Source organism: Siphateles boraxobius, unplaced genomic scaffold (assembly GCF_051911475.1).
Source record: "Siphateles boraxobius isolate OS27281-9 unplaced genomic scaffold, OSU_SipBor_1 5, whole genome shotgun sequence".
Lineage (NCBI taxonomy): Eukaryota > Metazoa > Chordata > Actinopteri > Cypriniformes > Leuciscidae > Siphateles > Siphateles boraxobius.
Window position 1 is genome coordinate 32,383,172 of NW_027509141.1, and position 21,822 is coordinate 32,404,993.

The 21,822-nt window shown below is 41.3% G+C and overlaps 1 protein-coding gene across 4 annotated transcripts in view; it reads right to left on the reverse strand.

The window, feature by feature from the left end:
- Window positions 1-307: 307 nt before the first annotated feature.
- bsnb (bassoon (presynaptic cytomatrix protein) b) overlaps window positions 308-21,822 on the reverse strand; it is a 103,090-nt gene continuing 81,575 nt past the window's right edge. The window contains exons 4-12 of one of the 4 annotated variants that reach the window (XM_077203987.1): window positions 18,002-18,418; window positions 11,199-17,456; window positions 7,916-9,956; window positions 6,677-7,530; window positions 6,358-6,493; window positions 6,133-6,258; window positions 5,421-5,476; window positions 5,060-5,162; window positions 308-3,230 (exon numbers count right to left, since the gene is read on the reverse strand). In XM_077203987.1, coding sequence (XP_077060102.1) covers window positions 5,436-5,476; window positions 6,133-6,258; window positions 6,358-6,493; window positions 6,677-7,530; window positions 7,916-9,956; window positions 11,199-17,456; window positions 18,002-18,418 — 9,873 coding nt within the window. In that variant the 3' untranslated portion in view covers window positions 308-3,230; window positions 5,060-5,162; window positions 5,421-5,435. Of the gene's footprint in view, window positions 3,231-5,059; window positions 5,163-5,420; window positions 5,477-6,132; window positions 6,259-6,357; window positions 6,494-6,660; window positions 7,531-7,915; window positions 9,957-11,198; window positions 17,457-18,001; window positions 18,419-21,822 lie in introns of all 4 variants that reach the window. The other 3 variants (XM_077203989.1, XM_077203988.1, XM_077203990.1) reach the window with 3 other exon arrangements.

Sequence of the window (21,822 nt, forward strand, 5' to 3'; positions counted from 1 at the left end):
CAATGCATATGCAGTTCCTAAATTACATACGTTGCAATTTGGACCAGCTCTACTGATGATGATTCAATTAAGAAAAAAACTCTTCAACATGCCGCATGATTTGATATAGGCCTATAATTCATGTATGTCTATGTAGCACAAATGGTGCAAGATGAATTACACAACCAAACTTTGTTACTTAAGTTTAGGCATTTCAAATTGAAGTATGGGATAAGATCTTAGGACAAGAAAGAGAGGTTGACGTACCTTTTCTCTCAAAATGTCATTTTCCTGCAATGAGTGACAGACACCAATACAAGAGACCATGTCAATTTTAGTTTTTTGTCTTTATTCTTCTCCAGTCTGGAAACAAATTGCAGGTTCATTATTTTCATAATCACATTACATGACATGATGCACCAAAATTTATCTTTTAACAGGAATACATTGAAAAGAACACAATATTTCACAATGAATACTGGACTCACACTTAGCCCATTGCACTTACAATAGTGAGTGAATCTTCTTCATTTGTGAGAGAATTTTTCACTTTTCCCCCCGTGTTGTTTTACCCAATTCCCTGTTGAATTTATAATACATCTGTTTATTCACTCTGAACCCTCTTTTCTGGCACAGTCATGATGGAAGCCACTTACATATTTTTCGATTGTATTTAGATGTAACAAACACAATAGTATAGAAACCCTACACAGACCAAATGTTTTCAGATTGTAAGTTTCAATTTTTTTCTCCCACTGTAGTCAACAGTCATTGAGAGCCAGCAACATATATGCTATGATTTTTTTTCTCATAATAATAACAATAATCATCATTATTCTTTTATACACAAAAGCACAAAAGGTTGGCAGCAAGGCCGGCGTGAAGTTGCACAAGACGGCCATCTTTTTACTCATGATATTTAAACACTGTACAAAATAACCAAAGTCAGTATTTACAGCGACAGTTAGTCTATATGTGTGTGTATGTGTTTGTGTGTTTACATGCCTGTTTGTGTAGATATGTCCGTGTTTGCGTATTTCTATCTATCACTGTGGCCGGCTTTAGTGGTGGCAACTTTGGCTCATGCACTTGTTATTGAATATCTCCATGGTAACAGTGATGTAGAAGAGTTATTATTCTTCATCAGGGAGTCTTGATTGCCTAAACAACATTCCAATATCAAAAAGGAAAAGATTCACCTCTGATCAACGCACCTCGCAAACTCAAATGGTGATGCTTGTGCTTTCGATGTGCATGCCCTGATTTTCATATGAATGGCATGTAGGTGAATTCATGCTACATACTGTACAGTGATCACGTTTACAGCAAGTCGCCTTTGAATCTTTTCCAAAGCATAGTTTTGACTGTGATGACATAATCAATTTTACATATCCACGTGCCTTTAAGATCACATCATTTTCTGCTATTGTAATAATGGTATTTATTTTCCATCTCTCGGTGGTAACCAGATATGTATTGCACGAAGACCTGTGTGTAAATTCAGTGTGGACACGACAACATTCGCAACCAAACACGAATGTAAAACGACGTTTCCCTGTTGGAGGAGATGAAATAACGAGTGCATAAGCTGTGTGCCCGACTTGTCGCCTGATCAAACTGCAGACACGAAGAGCGAATGACAGCATTACAAAGAGCCAAAGAGAGCTGAGCAGAATCATGCTGCAAGCAACAGAGATGGTGGATGTCCAAGACCAACAGTCCACACAGTTAACCCTTTGGCAACAGATTCCCTGAAAACTAGGGAAGACGAGGGCTTTCATAAACATGCCACTGAAATAATAAGAAAGAAATCTAGTAGTTTGATATTTTCATACATACATACAAGGTAAATACAAACATGTCCCTAGTCATATTTGAACATATCGTAATGCAGTATCGGTGAGGGATGTCGCAGTGGGAAAAAGTTTTACATGGATTATTGCATAGAACATTTGAAATTAGTTCAAACCCTTTTTCTAGGTGGATCTACATATCAGTAAATGTTTTTTTTTTTGGAACATCTGGATGGGCGAGATGGTGATGGTGTAGTTTATTGTGGTTTGTAGAAACTTCCTGTCTATGTATGACAATAACGAGGAACTTGAATGCAATGCAAAATTATTGTGCTCTGTACGGATTAGCATGCTATTGCTTGGGGGGGGGGGGACATATAAAAACAGTTTAGATTGGACGTGGGAAAAAAATGTTAAGGTATAAATAATAATAATAATACCAAACATTAAACAAAGAAATACCCGAAATATAAATACATAAATACACAAATCATTATCTTACAATAGAAGTGTGTTAACGAGAGATATGTACATGTTCAGCAGTATACACTTGTGCAAAATAAATCAAGTAAGGATGATATGGAACTTTAAAAAATATGTGAGGTATACAAGTAAAAAATATTAGTAAGGCTCTTAATTTAAAAGGAAATTAGGCGAAACTGATAAGAAGCTAACACGCCAAAAAACAAAACAAAAAGAAAACAAGGAAATTGAGGGAATTCTGAGATAGGGTAGCGATGGCTTAATGGTTGATAAAAGAGGGACATGACTATGCTAACATTCTGATATTACTGACCTCTGCACTTGACTGATAGTTTTACGTTAAATAACCAGCTTTTTATACAAGGTGCACATGGCTTCACCCTTAGAGACTCTGAAAAGTTGTCTAGATATGGATTCATATATATATATATCTCATATATGTATACATATATTTTTTTTTGTGCGTGCATTCCATGTCCACGGTTTACACATTTGCATTCATTACACACGTGACAAAAAGGTTAGGGAGGAACAAAAACATTCATAGAGAGGGTCAATCATCGCCATATTGGAATGTCAAGATCTTAGAAATCGAGCGTACATTTTTTAAACAGTTTGTTTTAAGCCTTTGTAAGGTAGTTATTCTCCTTCACTGCTACGGTCTCTTTGAGTCTGGGCAGAGAAGTCTTCATCAGGACTGCAAAAAGCTAAGAACTGCAGCTGCTTGACATCTTCATGCTGTTTTTGGAATAGGGAGGGTCACCTGAGCACAGATTATGTCATATAAGGGAAGACATAATTGGAAAAACCTCAAAAAGAACAGGCAGTTTGGCATTTTGGGAACTGTAATTGCTTCAATAGCAACTATGGAAACACTTTGGAAGAAAGATTTAGCCTCCAGTTTTGGTTGCTATGTAGATATCATTGGGTAGACTGGGCCTGTGAATTTCATCCTAATGTTTTCATTGGAAACATCTGGAGAAGAGATAAAAGAAAGAAATATTACAATATTTGGTATTTTCCCAGCATAGTCAGAGTGCAGAGTTGGTCAAATGATCATGGAATAAATGTTATTTGAGGAATGTTTTGGGTTCTATGCAAATAAATCTCTACTGACAGAATTTATGACAATGTCCATTACCACAGAAAAAAAAATTGCCTCAACATTCAGGTTAAAATGCAATTACAGTGGAAATTCAAGGGTCCATGCAAGAAATATTAAATTAACCCTAACTGTTTCTAAAGTACATGCTTTTTATACATGTTGGCAGGAGATAGAATCACTTGGTAGAATCACTTACTGACATTGTCTGTGTAAAACCAAAAATTATTCCATAAAAATAAAACCCCACACATTTCCACCTAAAAAAAATTAGCATTTAGACTCATTACAACTCAAATGGGGTTTAACAGAATAATTAATGTAAGTGATTTAACAAAAACACAAGCTTCATATTTCAGTTTGAAAACACTGGCCCAGTTTACTTTAATTTTTGAGGGTTATAAGATGTAGTACTCTGCTTAAACACTAGAAGGCAGAAGAGGCTGATTTTCTTTTTAAACATTTGTGTGCATCATGTGTAAACAAGCTAAACAAAGTTGTAAACACAGTTGACATTGTCACCACAAATTTGAATAAAGGCACAAATTAGTCAGAAAAGATGGAAAGCTTGACTTGAAATATATGGCATGATGTTCAGCAATACTGTACTGCATTTACATGCACAATCTTACAAAAAAATGGTTGCATGTGGAGGACAGTATATCACTTTTAATGTGAGTATAGTGACTAGAATGACACTCACACCTTCTTGTGATTGCATAAGTAAACCACGCTGATGTATGGAGCCGGATTTGGATTGGATAGCCGAGAGTTGAATCGGATTAGCCATGGTTTAAGGAGCCCCTAAACCTGTTTTATCCCAGATCCTTTCTTTGGATCTACACATGCAACACACCCGCTGACAGTAAAATACCACAACAGTCACCATGATACAATACCAGCGACAGTATGAGGAGGAGGAGACAGACCACAGGTAGATCAAGGAATGGAAGAAATATGACTACTGCAGGAAAGGCTATGTTCAGCAGAGAATAAGAGGTTCAATAGGACATGAGATTTTAAGGCCACATTTCATTGTACAGTTGGTGAATACAAAGCTATTCCATGTAAAGAACTTTAAAAAACAAAACTTTTCCCTCACCATTTCAGTTTAATTTCTGGTACAACTCTTTGAAATGGTACACTGTGCAATTTTGATTGCATCTTGATTAATGTGACTCATCAGAATATTGTCAGCACAAAGATGACTGAGCTTTGCACGGATGCTAATGCTAATCCAAGCCCACTGATCTCCCTGCTAATTATAGCTCACTTTGACTGACCCAATTCACCCACGCTGAATAGTGAAAGGTTAGATTTCAGTGGCCTCGGATCAGGGTCAGCTAATCTGAACTCTAACCTTCGACAGAGCAAGTGGCAGAGGACATAGTTGCACAATTGCCCTGCCTGAAGTACAGATCAAGAAACAAAATCACTCTGAGAAGAAATGCTCTCTCCTTCAGCATTAAACAGCTAGTCATTAACTTTTTCACAGCCCTAGGTGCATACATCTGTAGTCAATGTATTTGCATTCTGATTTTCACATACGTTGGTTTATAATGCAATGAGACTGTACACTGACAACAAAGTTAAAAAGGTAATTCGTTATATTGACATATATCAGACAGAATTAAAATTGGTATTTAAATTGCCTGGAGTCAAATTATTCAACTTGGTATGAGTTGCAGAATAAAATACTCACCAGTTTCCTCAGGTGTACCCCGCCCTCAGGCTAAAGATGTTAAATGGCAGCAATAAATTCATAGGTTTTTCCAGTTCTAACTCCAAGTCACCCCAACTTATGCCTGAGGAACAATTGAGCAAAACAAAACAAAAAATCCAAAGGGTTTAAAAATCTCATATGTAGTTCATACAAGTAACAGTAACAGTTACAAACACTAATCATTTAAAGGGGTAATGCAAGAAATGTGTCAACACTACTCTTACTACTTTTTAACTAGCTTAACCAGTATGGCTACCAATCTAGCGCTAACTAGTATAAACCACATTCAACAAAATTCATGCTCATCTTTTCAGAAGGTTAATGCACAGTGTTTTCTCACCTTCTTATCAGTAGATCACCAAAATGAAGTAAACTTCTTCCCGAGAGCAGATACAGCTGTATAAAAGATAACAAAACAAAAACACAATTTAGGTGCCATATCTTAAAACATCTTGGGCCATATTTACAATGAATTTTATCTTACCACTAGGAGTCCTCCTAAGGGTTCCTAGCTAGGGGTTTTAGCTTAAAACCTATTCACAAAACCCATAAGAGCAAGTTTTATTAAGGAACTCTTAATATAAGAGCAAGGCTGGATTGAAATCATTGCTATGGATGATGTCACTTTTTATGAGCTTTCTCTTTTAAATCACACACAGTGGTTGGTAGAGAAGTATAGGCTGCAGACAGCAGGAAGGAGAAATATATAACGTGAACGTGATTTTGGCAGCCACTGGCCAACCCTAGAAATATAAATGGCCCCAGTGCTTCAAACAAAGGCTGTAGATTCAATCCCAAGTAGGAGTAACTCAGGATTGAGAATTACTGAGATCACAGTACTGCTCAGGCCTCAGCCATTGTTCACTTAAACCCAGGATACCCTTGGGTGCTATCCTTGAAATTACTCTAGTGAAAGCTGTTCTGGAAGAAAAGCATCTGCTAAATGGTAACTAATTACTATCCTAAGTCAAGACATGCCACATATTCTCCATAACATCTGTCTCTATCCCTGTTGCCAAAATTTTGATTGCTTATGTTTCACAGTTCCATACCATCTCCTAATTTCCCAGCTTGCTCCACTGCTCCTCCCTGCAGGATCTTTGTAAGAACATTTTCTCCTTCTGCAGGCGGTTGTGCAGCGCTGCCTATACCCCCTGGTCGGGGTGCTGCCTTTGAACCTGAAAAGACAAAAGGCACATAATCTTTTGCTTAGATCATACACCAGTAATGAAATATGTTTCCCTATCTTCCTGAAAATCAAAATTATTTCCACTTACCGATTCCCGTAGCAGGAATCTGGGGGGGTTTTGCAGCCTGAGGTACAGCTTTTGATCCAATAGCAACTACAGGAGTCGGTGCAGGTGCGGGAGCAGGTGCAGGTGCAGGTGCAGGTGCAGCAGGCTCAGATTTTCCCTGCACAACCAGTGAGGGGCAACGTTAAAGAAACTATTAACTCATTTCAAAGAAATTAAATATTTGTCAATAACACTTTCAAGGGCAAGCTTATGTATAAAACTTAAAACATACCTCATATAACCAAATGTGAAATGTGGTTTTACAGTAAATGTATCTTAAGCAAGATTTATGGAAACTCACCACAGCAGCAGCTGGCTGGGCGGTGGGGGGTCCTCCTGGCTGTTGTCTTGCCTGTGCTGGAGCCTGACCTGGCTTAGATTGCTGCTGAGTTATACCTGTTCCCATGCCAGTAGCTGTGGTTGTGGGCTGAGTTGCTCCCATTGTGTTTGCTGGCTGTTGCCCAGGTTGCTGTGGTGGCTGCTGCTGTGTACGGGTTGTTTGTCCCAATTGGTGTTGTCCTTGCTGCCCTGTCTCAGGTGGCTGAGACCCTGTCTGCTTGGCAGATGCTTGCTGTCCGGATGTGGATCGCTGCTGTCCTTGCTGTGGTTGTGGTTGCTGCTCTCCAAGACCCTGCTGCGGCCTAGAAACTGAAGGGGGCTCCTGCCTCCTGGATGAGCCTGGTTGCCTCTGCCCTCGTTGTCCACTTGAGCCATGGTGGTGGCCTGATGGATCACGGGAGTATTCTCCTGAGTCTCTGTGGCCAGCAGATCGTGGATCTGAGGATCTTTTCTGTGTGGAGGATGTTGTGGCACGGCCGTCTGAGCGGGTGGAAGGATCTTTTGGATGTGACCTTGAAGAACGAGACGACCTGGGATCATCTGAAGAATGACGGGAAGAGGAGTGCCTTCCTGAGCTGCTGCCATGGTGACGGTGTTCCCGAGATGAGGTGGAAGAAGAATGCCGTTGATGTCCATACTCGTCTTGAGGCCACAGGTCTTCCTCAGGGGGCTCATCATAATCATGATAAGTGTGCTTAACATTGCCCCTCCTGCTAGAGGATGAATGACTTCCACTCCCATGGTGTCTAGAGCGATCTGACCGAGCTTCACGTGGTTTTTCAAACCAGTCTGTCTCCTCCTGACCCAAATGATAGGCTTTTTGGGAAATGAAGGGAGAAAGTCAATACTTTGTGCTATAGGAAGTGCCAATGGCAAAGAACAGTATCTGAACACACTGAAGCCATGCAACGCTCAAATCCCAAAGATAGCAGCCAAAGAAATAGAAAAGGAAGCCAACAAAAACAGCCATCAACGAGAAAAAAAAAAGACAGATTGTAAAGACATTTGAATCACAATCTCAAATAGATAAAAGAATCACACCATGCAGTTCATGCAAAAAAGGCATATATGGTTTCATGCATTTATTCAATAATACTCCAAACTTTTGTTCTCTCTGCCTTCAAGGCAAGATCATTGGCATGCAAGTTTTTAATTGTTGGATGCATTTTAACAGGCAGTTTTTAAATTCAGCACCAGTTACCTTCACTGTCTGAAACAGCACAGTGCATGTCATCTGCAAGGTAAGGGTCATCTGGCTTATATACATGACTCTTAGGTATATCCCTTATATGGTGGTCCTGTACATCTGGCAAGGAATGGCTCGAGCCATACTGATTTCGTACATCATGAGGATCTGGCACAGAGCCACGACCAATTCCCATGGGCTTTCCAACAGGACTCAGAGGACTCTCTTCCTCAGAGTTCTGTGTACGCATAGAAGGACGGCCACTGCGACCATGGGTGCCCCTCTGTGATCGCTCCATGGCGTCCCTCTCATAAGATTTACTTCGGTAGCCACTTGAGTCTCTGGAAGAAATTTTATCCATGCCATAACCTGTGGACCTTGATCGTCCAGAGCCATAAAGACGATCATCCTCTTCTAATGCCTCTCTTGATCCATAGTACTTCTGTTGATCATAGCTCTTTTTCACGCCAGTCCTTGACACTACAGTGCAGCTACCACCTGTTGATGTTGTCATGGTGTAGGAGGCTAGATCAGACTCTACATCTCGAGCTTCTTCAATTGGAGAAAACTTGGAGATTTTTTGCTCCATACCTTGCTTCCTATGTTTGCTACGTTTGGATGAAACAGCAGGTGCCAAATTTTTGGATGAGTGCTTCTGGCTGCCCATTCCCCCACTGCTGCGTGAAGGGTGCTTATAGTCATCATAATAATAACCAGAACCACTTACAGTGGTACTTGGATGTCCATGGCTGTCTACTCCACTTTGATAGGTGTTTGAAGTTCTTCCATATAAATTCTCAGCGCCATCGCCATAAGTTGGTCCACGTGGGCCATTCTCACTTCCATAACCTACCCGTGACATGTCAGAGGACCCCATATTTTCTTTTGTGAGTTCACTGATATCATCAATCATTACATAATTTCTTGGTATATTTTGTTCTAGATTTGTGGCATAGACACCATCTGTTACATATCCTGATGATGGACTTGGAATACGTTCAGCCAAAGGTTGGTCAGAGGGACGATACTGACCATAAGCATTGTTTAGTGGCGAGGAATAAACACCGCTGAATCCAGTCTCTTGAGCTGATGTTGCTATTGGAACGGAAGGATTACTGATAACTTCATAGTTTGTGGGTAGCTTCTGTTCTAGATCAGCAAGCGAGGTTTGCCTTGGCCTTTGATGGGCAGAAAGCATGTCTGCTTGAGGTTGGAAGGACATGCTCTGTGCAGGGTAAGGTAGGGTCTGCCCTGGTAAAGGTGTAGTTGGTTGAAATCCCTGGTGACTGGGCTGCTGCAAACCAAGATCAGACTCATAAGTAGGCTGACCGTAGCTATGAGTCTGGTATGGCCCTGGGGCCTGATAGGATGAAGGTTGGGGAGGATGAGGTTGGAAGGTTCCAGGCTGGGGATGTGGGGAGGTTGGGTACGGTGTGGGCTGAAACCCAATCTGCTGATAGCTGGCAGTGGATGGTTGTGTGGGTGTGGGCTGGGCCTGTGGATACTGATATGGAACATATGAGGAGGTAGGAGGGTACTGAGATGCATTCAAATCAGAAGTAAACTGGTTGAGAGGAGCTGTACTTGGGCGTGACAACATTCCATTTTCTTCATATGTGCCTGGTGCTACTCCAGCTAATCGCAAATTATTCAGCTCACTATCTGACATGTAGTCACGTGCATCCCCAATGCATCGCAGATATGCCAACTCTCTCCTCTCTCTCTCTTTCACCCGGGTTTCCTTGCGCTGGGTGATGCCCATTTCCAAGTATCGTAGCTTAGCATCAATCTCCTTCTCCTCTTCCTCTAACTCAGCCTGCTGTTTACGTAATTTAGTGGATTCTTGCTCTACGGCTTTCAGTTCACTCAGCAAGCCTGCCTTCATTGCACCCTGTGAAGGACGTGGCAACACCCTCTGGGATGCTCCTGGGGAACTGTACATATGGGTAATTGCTGGTGTTACAATCGGTACAGGGATCTCATCTGGTGGGGGACTGGGCAGAGTTCTCTTCACCTTTCTCATCATTGCATTCTGCTGCTGCTGCAAGGCAGACATCTGGAGAGCAGAGATTTTAGAGACTGATTAATATTACAACAGCCAGAAACAATTTTGAGAGAACCACTTTTCCATTAATACTTTAAAAAGCACACAGATTAAACGGTTAACATGCAAAATTACGTAAATATGTTAAATATTGCATATACTGATTACAGACACAGTTGTATCACAGTGTATCATATTGTATTACAGTATTTATCTATCTCATAAATAAAACCATCCAAATCAAAATTTCAAATCCAAACACATTACAATGTATTGCAAGCACAGTCAGGGAATAACAGTTATTTTAAGTCAAGCAATTATAAATATATAGCCATGACACTATATTCTCTCAATGGTTAGTGCTTTTAGAATCAATCAGGCAATACATTATACATGACTTTGATTATACAAAAATGGCTACAATCCTATTTAATTGTAATGACTTTGTATACTTAATAATTTAGTGTTAACAAGAAATAGTTTTTAGTTTACAAGAAATAAATAGTAAATAATAATATAATAAATAAAAACATCTGCATACCTACAGTAATGTGGAGTTAGAGAATCCATTAAAGAAATTCCGTTAAATCACACATTTGATGAAGTGACAGAAAAAATAGCCTCCTTTAACTGGTGTGCAGTTCGCTGAATGCACAAGCCAGAACATTCCTTCAACGGGAATTAAACTGAGAATGAAAGACTCAGACCTCTCTGACCAGCTGCTGACAAGCCGGAAGACAGCAGGGCAGACACAGTATGCCTACTGTACACGTTGAGCCAACCCTTAGCATGTCAGAGACTTGGCCAGATATAGCAATTTTTCTGTGTGTGTGTGTGTGTGTGTGTGTGTGTGTGTGTGTGTGTGTGTGTGTGTGTGTGTGTGTGTGTGTGTGTGTGTGTGTGTGTGTGTGTGTGTGTGTGTGTGTGTGTGTGTGTGTGTGTGTGTGTGTGTGTGTGTGTGTGTGTGAGTGAGTGAGTGTATGCGGTAAAGAGAGTGGGGAATGAATGGTATATAAATAAATAGAGAACTACAGTAATTGAAAAAAAGAGATAAAATAAATAAGTTGTCCAACCCCACCTTATTAAAAATGTATTTTGCCTATACTATTATTGGGCCCTACAGTGTATACTTTGTATTAATGGTACAAATGGGGATTGAATTGTCTCAAATTACTATCTACAAGCTGTGGTTTTGTAGTCAACAACAGACGACTGTAGAGTAAAAAAAATATTGGCAATGAAATGGTTCCATACCTGGCTCGCTGAGCTGGTTTGACTTTGGTATAAAGAGAATTTGGTCTTGGTTGGGTCCTCTGATGTTGGACTGAGAGGCTTAGGATCTGACATGGACCGTTGAACACTCTTTATGGGTCTCGGAATAGTCTGATGTCTCTGTGGTGATTCTGCAGTAAAGGCTTTTTGTTGGGGAGTCACATGAGCCTTATTAAGTTTCTCACTGGAAGGAAAGGTAGTCTCCAACATACGATGGGGGGACAACGGAGACACTGGAGAGTACAGCACTTGTGGAGATTTGGGTGGCTGACGGGACGGAGATTCATTTTGATGCTGAGCTTGTTGGTATCCAATATCTAATGGGTCTGGCTTTCTCCTTTCAAACTTGGTTGGCATGGCACCAACTAATTGCAGACTAGTAGAATAGGGGCTAACAGTAGTGGGAACACTGAGCTGAGGAGTAACCACTCCGTGGAATTGTGCCTCTGGATCAGTTTGACAGGCTAAACTCTCTCCCTTTTGGGTCCTTTCTGGAGCAGATATGTAGTGAAGGAGTTCAACCTTTGATGTTTCAGCCATGGTAATGTGTATGGATGGAGATATTCTACTCAACTGGTCTGACTCAGTCTGACATGAGAAGTCATTGGTGGTCTGAATGGCAATGCTGGATTTAGATGCATCACTCTTAGTCTCGGAAGTTGGTTCAGAATGTTTGGAGTATCTTGAACGTCTGCGGCGTATTGGCTGAGTGTCCCACTCACCCTGGTCTTCTTCATCAGTCTGAACGCTGCAGTCAGCTATACGTCTAGTTCTACGACGACGAGACATGAGTTTGTCCTCCGTGTCTTCATCATCAGTTTGGACACTGCAATCTGCAATTCTCTTTACAGACTCATCCTCTGATCCATTCCTCAAACGGGGCATAGAGTTTTGTTTCTTCATAATCCGACCATCTCCATGATCTTCACTATTCTTAAGGGACATCTCTGAAGAAGAGCTAGGCAAAGGCCTAGTGGACACTACTGCCTGGACCACCTGCCCATCAGCACATGGCAAGATCTGCACACTCTGGCCTTCTTGTGGAATAATTCTACCACTCTGATCATAGATAATTGAGATGGTTTGAGGTGTAGTTGCACCAACCATCACACCTTGAACGGCACCTTGAGCTGTTGTAGCTGCTGCCTCTGCTCCAGCTGCTACTGCGGCTGCTTCAATGGCTGCTGTTTTCTGCCGCTTTTGTTCTTCAAGCTGCTGCTGGAGCTGCTGTTGCAGAGACTGAATGTGGTCTAGCTGCATCCTTTGTTGTGCCAGCTGCTCTCTTTGCATCACTAGCTGGGTTTCCCTTTCAGCCTGTTGCTGGTGAATAACCTGCTGCTTGATGGTCTGTAGTTCTTGAATCTCCCGCTGCATGAGAAGATGTTCTTTCTCTCTGTGCCTCTGGAGCTCTAAACGGTCCCTCTCCAACTCCTCTTGTAGACGTAGTTGACGCAATTTCTCCAACTCAACACGTTCTCGTTCCAGCTGCAAGATTTGCTCCTGTTGTTGTCGCAATCGTTCCTCTTCTTTTTCCTTCTCAATATTAGCAGATGTGGTTATAGTGGTACTGGCAGATGTATCTGGAAAGACTCGGGTAAATGCCTGGGTCTGCTTTTGTGGCACTGTTAATATTTGAGGTTGTGTCTGAGGCTGGCTTTGAGCTTGAGATTGTTCCTGACCTTTGACCAAAGACTGTGGTTGGGTTTGGGGCTGTGTTTGGAGTTGTGTTGTAGTACCTTCTACTGAAATATGAGCCAAGGGAGCCTGTTCATTTACAACTGATTGAACTGGCACTGTACTAGTATGTGCTGATTGTACACTTTGCATACCCAAATTAGAAACAGGTTGACCAGTTTTAGGTGCTGCAGGGGTTGACATACTGCCAGGTGCTGTAGGCTTTCCGAGGTAAACTGGAGCATCCTGGGAAGTACTAGAAGGTGGGACACGTCCTGATGAAGTATCTGGAGTGGTTACTGAAAATCGATTTGGAGGAGGATATCTATAAGGTCCCTGTGCATTAAGAGGCATTCTTGGGGTGACTTGAGGCAACCTGGTGAGGTTAGCAAGAGGTACAGGTGTCACATTGCCTGAAGGGCAAGGTCCATATACTCCTTTTAACATGGGATTAAGAACAGGGGCAGGCTGGGTGGTGATTGGCAGGGTGGAGGCAATTGGGGTGTTGATAGTAGAATATATCATGCCATCAGCTGTCCTCACAGCAGGGGGATATAAAGACCTTAGGTTAGCTTGTCTAGCATTGATTAAATTCGTAAGTGTTTGACCATGTACTGTTGGTCTACCATCTGGACCATACAACAGGTTGGCTCTAATAGATGCTAGGCCTTGTTGAAGGTTAAGTCTGCCAGCAGGGCCTCCTCTCCCAGCACCATACTGCAGAAGCTCAGGATTACTGGTGTAACGATTACCAAACTGCTCCATGGAGTTAAGAGCAGCACACATTCTGCTAATCTCTCTAGCAGTAGTGGCACTGTACTGTGCAAGATTGGATTCTTGAAAACCACCTAGGTCACGTGAAGGATAACTATACTCTGCATTTATATTGGACAATGAGCCATACCTTCGCAAAGGTAACGGTGGAGCTGTATCACCTCCTTGATGGCGTAGATCAGTGTAAGATCCATATTGGGCACCCATTCCAAGATATCCTGCTTCATAGGCCTGCTTCATGGTGCTTAAATCCACTGCTAGGTCCCCAGGGTCAGTCCTCTGATAATATTGGAGACTTGAACCGGCTAGATTATTGTCTGACATAGATGGCTGAAGTCGTCCTGGAGGAGGCAAGGTAAAAGATTTGCGTTCATCTGTAGCCATTTGGATATTTGCTGTTTGGTAGCCATCTTTTCCAGGTTGGTTTTGCTGTCCGGGAGCTTGAGATGGCTCTGCAGATGTCTCTGATTGTGTTGTCGTACCTCTCTGAGCAAAAGGGCCTGAGCAACTACCTGCAAATGGCAACTTGTAGACCACATCACAGCATGCTAACTGATTCTCTGGTTTAATCTGTCCTGTGAGATCTAGAACCTCTACTGGAGCAGGCGTCTCCTCTCTTTTAACAAGCTGGGTCACAGTAGACCCCTGAGTGCTATTCTCATCCAACTGCACCATCATTACCTGGGGCTTCACTGAGGAAAGATTCATCACAGCAGGTTTGTTTTTTAGCTCCAAAGCCACCCCACCATATATGTCATGACCAAGTGTAGGTGTGGTGGACGTAGAGCATGATAATGGTGGTGGAGGTAGCGGAGATATCTTGGGAATGGAAGTAACTGCGGTTTGTGTGCCTCCACCAGTGTTTTGGCTTACCACCAAGTCCTTCTTTAACAATATCGGTTGCACTTGATTAGCTAAGTTGTACCGGGCAAAAGATGCATTATGTTGATGTTGCTGGAGCTGTTGCTCAAGGAGCTCTTGTTGTTGCTGAAGTTTCTGTTGCTGTTTCTGAAGTTGCTGCTGTTGAATGCCTAGATTTTCCAGACATGCATCAATTTTTGGAATGGATGGATCTGCGACTAGTGGCCTGGTCTGGGTGAGACAGACTGCAGATCCAACTCCTTGACCGAAGTCGACTCTATTTTGCAAAGGATCTCCATACACAACTGGTTGCTTTGGCTGTGATAAGAACATGGATGCTGCCACAGTAACACTGACTGTGGTTGGTATAGTTGTTGTCACCTGAGGTTGTGCCTGTGCATTTAGATTCATAATAAGAGGTTGCACAGCAGTATGACGACTTGAGGGTGTTTCTGCTTCAAGAGAGTATCGTCTAGTTTCAGAAGCTAGAGATGTTAGGTCCATACCCTGGTCTGTCATAATGATTGGGGCAGGCTTCATAGGTGCTCTAAGATCCACTATATTATTACTAGGGGCAACTGTGCCTTGCTCTACAACTCTTGAGGTACCAGGTACTGTGGAGATTCTACACAAGGATATGTTTCCTACAGGAAGAGATCCACTACTTTGGGAACCAGCAGAGGTGGCAGTGCTCACAGTCACACTAACTCGCTCTGATATCTGTGTCCTTTGCAAGCTATGTTGAGGTGATGGGTGAGCTGGATATTTCTGTAGTGATGTGGGTGACTTAATTGTTGTATATTGAGTTTGATAAATTGTCTGTTGGCTATCTTTTGTTGGTGATGATAAAGGTGAGGTCGAGGAATTTACAGTCACTGGTTTGGTTTGACTGCTTGTTCCTGATCCCAATGTAATCACCATAACTGGGGAATCTTGGGAGGACTGTTGTCTTGCAAGACGTGGTGCCCCTGCTCTATGAGGAATCTGAGAGGTTTGAGTATGTACCACTGTAGAAGTAGTACAAGGTGCAGGGGCACGCGTTGGACTGTGTGAGGGGGAAGTAGAAGGGGATGTGGAAGGACTTGAGCCTTTAAAATATGAGAACATCTTTGATGATAAGGATGATGATCCAGGATCAGGCACTTGGCCCTGTACTGTCCCTTGTAGTCTTGCTTGAGACTGTGTGGGAGCAGGCTGCCTAACTTGAGACTGTGGAGAACCAGTAGAATGGCCTCCTTTAGAGGTTTGGGTGCTCATTCTAACTTGACTTTGTTGTGAATGACTCTGTGTAGAATGTACCCTTTGTGTCCCTCTTCCTGAAGGATCATTTCCAGAGAATGAGACTGGAGCTGAGATCTGGGTAGGACTTGTACCTGGACTCAGATTAGTTGTTCCAGAATCTAAATGGTGTTTTCTGTCTGTTTGAAGGACTCTTTCCTGGTTTAGTTGTCCTTGTCTTCCTGGTGCCTGTTGCTGCTGCTTTTGCATCATCTCTGCTTTTCGCATCATTTCCTCATAAACCTCTTCAGCGCTTTTTAATGATTTATCTGCTGTGGAGGGAGAGACAGCAGAGGTTTTCTCTGTTGGAGAGTACAAAGACATAAATGTAGGTAGATTATATTCACTGCCAGACTTGTACAGCTTTGAACCCATTTCAAATCCTTCAGCTTCTGAATCCATGGAGGGGGAGTATTCTGAGCAGGACGATCTGTGGAGTTCTTCCATTTCTGCAGCTTGTCTGAGCTCCTCTGTTGGGGATGCATCTTCAATAGGTGAAAGGTTACTAGGAGGTGTCTTTGACCTCTCTCTGCGTCTCTGTGCCCTCAGTTCCTCTTTGTCCCGTTTAGTTTTTCTGGCTGTACTGCGAATCCTCTGCTGCTCTAAGTCTCTCATCTTCTCCTGCTCTCTCAGAAGTTCCTCTTCTTCTCGCAATTCATCTTCTTCTGAGGAGTCCTCAATGGTGGGCAGCAGTGGACCATGGGATCGATGCCTTGCTTTCCTTTGTTGCTTTGCTTCCTCGAGCCTTTGTCGTCTGCTAGGACTGCTATCACTGTCATCTTCCATTGATGACACAGAGGTTGGAGAAGTTCCAGAGGTATAACTTGGTGTGGTTGCAGGAAGGGTTGAAGAGTATTCTCCCCTTGACCTTTCTTCAGGTGACCCAGTAAGGCTTTCCATCTCAAGCTCAGGCTCCCTGAGGTCATGATCTGTGCTGAGTTCCATGTCACGATTGTAGCTATTTGTATTATTCAATTCTATAGTTTTAAATCGTCTCAGGCCACCTTGTGAGGCCATCATGTCATCTGCTTCACCTGATTTGTAGTTATCAGTGCTTTTAGAGTCTTCTTCAAAACTGCTAGATTGCTGTGTAAGACGACGTCTCTCTTTCCCTAGATCTCCACTGTGTTTATGGCTCCTTTTTGTCTTTACGTGGCCCTCAACATCTGCTGTATCTTCCTCATCTGCACTCATCTCCAGAATCTGCCTCCTCATGAACTCCTCATCTGTTAGATCTTTCTGTGACTTCTTCTGTCGAGGTGGTAATGGAGAAAGGCCACTTTCACTGCTGTCTTCCACATAATCATGTCTTAATTTACAGCTTAGATCATCCGATGCTTCTTCATCAGACTCAAATTCCTGATCTTGTGATATAGACAGAGATCGAGGTCTTTGCTGTTCTGCGTTGTCCCTTCCATCACGATGCTGTACTTGGTCAGTGACTGTATGTGACTCCAACAGAGGTCGCATTGAGCTTTCCAGTTTTGTTAGTTCAGATGGACTTGGGGGGCTGCGTTGTTCAGAGATCCCCCTCTCATTGAGCTTCATAGAATCCTCTTGGATCAAGCCTGTAATCTCACTCTGGGAGCTAGATATACCATCTGAGGAGTAGCCTGTATCACTCAGGCTCTGTGTGCTAGACTTGTTGGAATCCTGTAAATACAGAGGATAATGCATTAGGTGCATTAGATATGCATTAGATATTGTACATTTTTCAGTTTAATTTAAATGATATATGACATATATTAACATTTAAAACAGTCATAACATAGTTTATCAAATACAATAAACAAAACATGCAAATGGCACATATTAGACAAGCATGCAAAACGGAGTGGATGATCATCAAAAGTGAATCTAAATAGTGATGAAAATGTAAAACTAAGTTGTAAATAATACTACTAGTTAATGATGTTGATAAAAATGGCATGCTTATATTAAAAATGATAACTTAGTGTATGTCACATTAAATGGGGCTATTTGTGACATCAGTTCTTAATGGGTAATTAAAAAAGAGTTTACAAATGATGTTGACTCATCACTGTGTAACCATCAGGCACTGGAAATAGTAATTAGCCCCAGAGATTGTTAACTTTAAACTGGTTTTGAGTACATGGAACATTCCCATCATAGAATGTTGAAGTGATCTGTTATGAAAGACAAATACAGTGGTGATGAGGACACAGAGGGCCACTCACGTCATCTTGTTTAGATTTCTGCATGCCACTACTTTTCTTCTCATCTTTTTTATGCGATGTTCCCTTTTTAGACGACGTTTCTGTTTTGGACATAGCTTGTTTCTTGTTAATGCCTTGATCTTGTTTTTTTGTCTCAGCCTTAGTTGCAGGTAATTGTTGAGAGGGGCCCTTGCACTGTGGCACCCCCTGTTTTACCGGAGAGAAAGGACCACTTACTTGGGCACCAGGTGGCTTTTGCTGCTGAGGGCTGATAGGTCTCAGTGTAGCTTGCTGACTGGGCCCTCGCTGCTGTTGTTGATTGGCTGGGCCTAGTAGTCTGGGAGATCCAATGGATGGTGGCACAGGAGGAGGAATATCCCCTAAGCTCCCTGACATTGCTCTCTGGGTCTGGCATGTCAAACACAGCCATTCCTTTTTCTGAAATTGAAATCAAACATGAAATTAGTATCATGAAACAATTAAGATATAAAGGATAAAAAAACTGTATACAAGGTGAAAGTGTCAGAAGACAGAATACATGTGATTTATCACATCACTTGCCTTCACTGGCATTCTCTCTTCTCTCTCTGCCTTTGTCACACAACTATTGTAATTCAAAAGGGATTTGGTCAAGTCGAGCAAGCAAGTATAATTGGGTTCTGGTCAAGACTGCGACCTTTTCTCAAAGGCCTTGCTGACTCTTTTCAAAGCCACTATGTTTAACACACACAATTATGTAGATTCTGTTAAATCCAGTAAGAGACACAAGCTCAGAATGATGGCTGATTCCACCCACAGCAGGAGGCTCCTGTGCATTGGAAATCACAAAGCATTTCATTAAACAATTTAGGAGTGTAAGACTATAAACGTATGATCATCATAAAAGCATTTTGCTTTAGAATTTGGATCAGGAGCTCACAAAACTGCATACCAGATTCTCATTTCTAGCACAATGCTCAGAAATACATGTTGAAAACACTGACTGTGCAGTACATGCCCAACCCTATTTTATTAACTTTTATTTAACCAGGCAAGTCACTTAAAGGGACAATGTGTAGTGTATTTTATTATCTAAAATCAATATTTTTATTCATAAATATGTCCTCAATGGTGTACATCTCTGCCAATTATCTGACTTATCCTCGTAAATGAAGAATTTATTATCTTTATATACATGTGACGGGTAGGTCCACGGAGGCTTCCATGTAGTTCCGCATTCTTGAAAAACTATAATAGCAGAGAGGGTCAAAAAGTACTAGGCCAACGCGTTTCCACAACGCGTTTTCGTTCAGAGCCAGCGTCACGTGACTGAAAGCAGCAGAAACGGAGGAGCAGAGCAGTGAGAGGCGCTTGTCACTGCCCCGGCAAGTTTAAAAGGCTGCATTGCACTGTTATTTTAATGGCGGACTATGGATATGCCGAGCCACAGGAGAAGAAATCCTCGTCACAAAAAAAGTCCAAAATTGAACGTAAAAGGAAACGTGACTGGAGATTACAAAAACAAGAGTCAATGTCGGGATTGCTTTTTGGTACATAACAACTACCGTAGATGCAACACGCATTTGAAAAAGCGAGGCGCTGGAGAGCCTAATTCGTTTGAATGCAAAATACAGTTTCACCGCTAGATGGGAGAAATTCATATGCAATGTCCCTTTAAGAACAAGTTCTTATTTTCAACGACAGCCTGGCAGGAGAATTATCTCGTGAAGGACATACTAACATATTATACCCACAAATATATACATTAATTTAAAACATCCACAAGATGTGATAAAAACACTCCCTAATAGTATTTTTAAATGCAGATTGAAATAAATGAATCCAATTTCAATTACTTTTGTAGCACATTCCAATCATTTGGAGCAGCGAAACTAAAAGCAGAGCGACCATACAGTTTTTTCTCTAGGGATAATCAAACGAATAAAAATACACCAGTGTATTTACCGTCTACTATGTAATGACGTCCAATTTAAAAGGGAATACAGTTGACAGTGATGCATTCTGTAGGGTGCATTAGTATACTATATACAGTACTATACCTATAATAGCTATACACATGAAACACCCAAAAAAGACATATGGAATATATAAACTGACATCTAGTACACCTGACTTCAAAATCCTGGAGAGTGATATACAAAAAGATTACAGATCTTATCAAACAGTTAAAAAACATTTGCAGTTTTTATAGTAAAACTCACTACAGCAGTGAGGCAATTATTCCTTCTTCTGCAACATAATAAAAAATAATCAGCATAATATAGCAGCAAATAGTACACCAGCACTCACAAAAAACAAAAAAAACAAAAAACATCTGTACTGAATGTCATTGTCTTTAACAGTCATGGGTCTACAGATAATTATAAAATCATAAAATGTTTAATGTCCAGTCTTAAAGAACACCAAAACCATACAGATACACTGTAGATAGGATATTGCAAAAGACCTCTCTAAGTTTAATGAGTCGCATGGGTACAGCAATAAACAGCGAAATTACTCCTAGTCCTAAATTTAAAAGAGAGTGCATTTTCAAAGTCCTGTGCCCCTCTGTCTTTTCTCGATTTTCTTGTCAGACTCATATACTTTCACCTGGCAGAGGGCTTGCCAATATGGTAGTGTTGGAATATTTGCTTACTGGGTTTGATGACTGAAGGTTTGTTGATTCGGGTTGATAAACAATCAGTACACTGCATGGGGTTCTGTTCCGATCTACACTGATGCAACTGCTCATACTTCTCTAGTGCACACAAGCATACACAAATCACAATAACCTCCATCAGATATTGCTCACTAATGTAAACTTGGTTCAATAGAAGTTATCATCCAAAGATATTGTGGCTGGTTGCCAAGATTTGGCTATGCAGTTGTGATGGTGTTCTGACCGGGTTTTAGCATCTTGCATGTTTAGCATGGTTGCTTGCTTACTGGCAAAAGACAAAGAACCCACCACCATTTTCTATGATGTTCTGGTCCCTAAATATGACTTGGATCAATGAAAATCTATGGAATTTTACTGAGTCATATGCTGAAGTTTAGTACAAAGGTCTAAAGATTTTACAAAGTAAGAGCAATTTTAATACATCCTAAAAATTTAACCAAACTTGTCTTCATACAAATGATCCTATGAAAATCTCCAAAATCAGGCTGTTGAGAAGAGAAAGAAGCTTTCTGCAGTATGTAAACAGCTATTCTAGTAACAAAATTCAGACAAAATGTATGTGCACAGCTTTGCTTGACTGCTAGAGCGGGTCAGGATGAATTCTGGGGAGAGGCTGAGGAAAGGTTTTGCCATGCGAGACAGATGCCTTTTCTTTTTGATTCTACTCCCCCCAAGTGCTCCACACTGAAGCTAAATATAAACAGGTGCAGCGTTCACTCAACGATTGTGCAAAGCTCACAAAATGCTCTGCCATCTGTGCCTTTCTGCTTTTTATATTCTGTGTTGAAGCGAGATGGACGTTGTGTGAGTGTAGTCATTTGTGAGGTGTGCTTTTAGCATAATGAACGAAGCAGAAGTAATGCAGTGTGTCTGTGAAGAAAGCCCAAGAAAAATTGTAAATGATTTCTCATTTTAAAGAAAATGATCTGTGAAAGCTGCAACTCAGTTGGACAGAGCAAATTTACATGAATGCTTGATTTCTGGCAAATCTAAAACAAACTTTTTTTAATGTTTATTTGTTGCATTCAATCTGAATGGGTTTTCTTAGCTTAAACGAGTATGAGGTTATCGGAAGTGGTCTAATAATAATCGGAAAAGCCCACAAAGTAGAACAAATTAAAAATAAATAAATATATAATATTAACAATGTAGTATTTTGTGTTCATGTGAGTTCTGGAGAGCA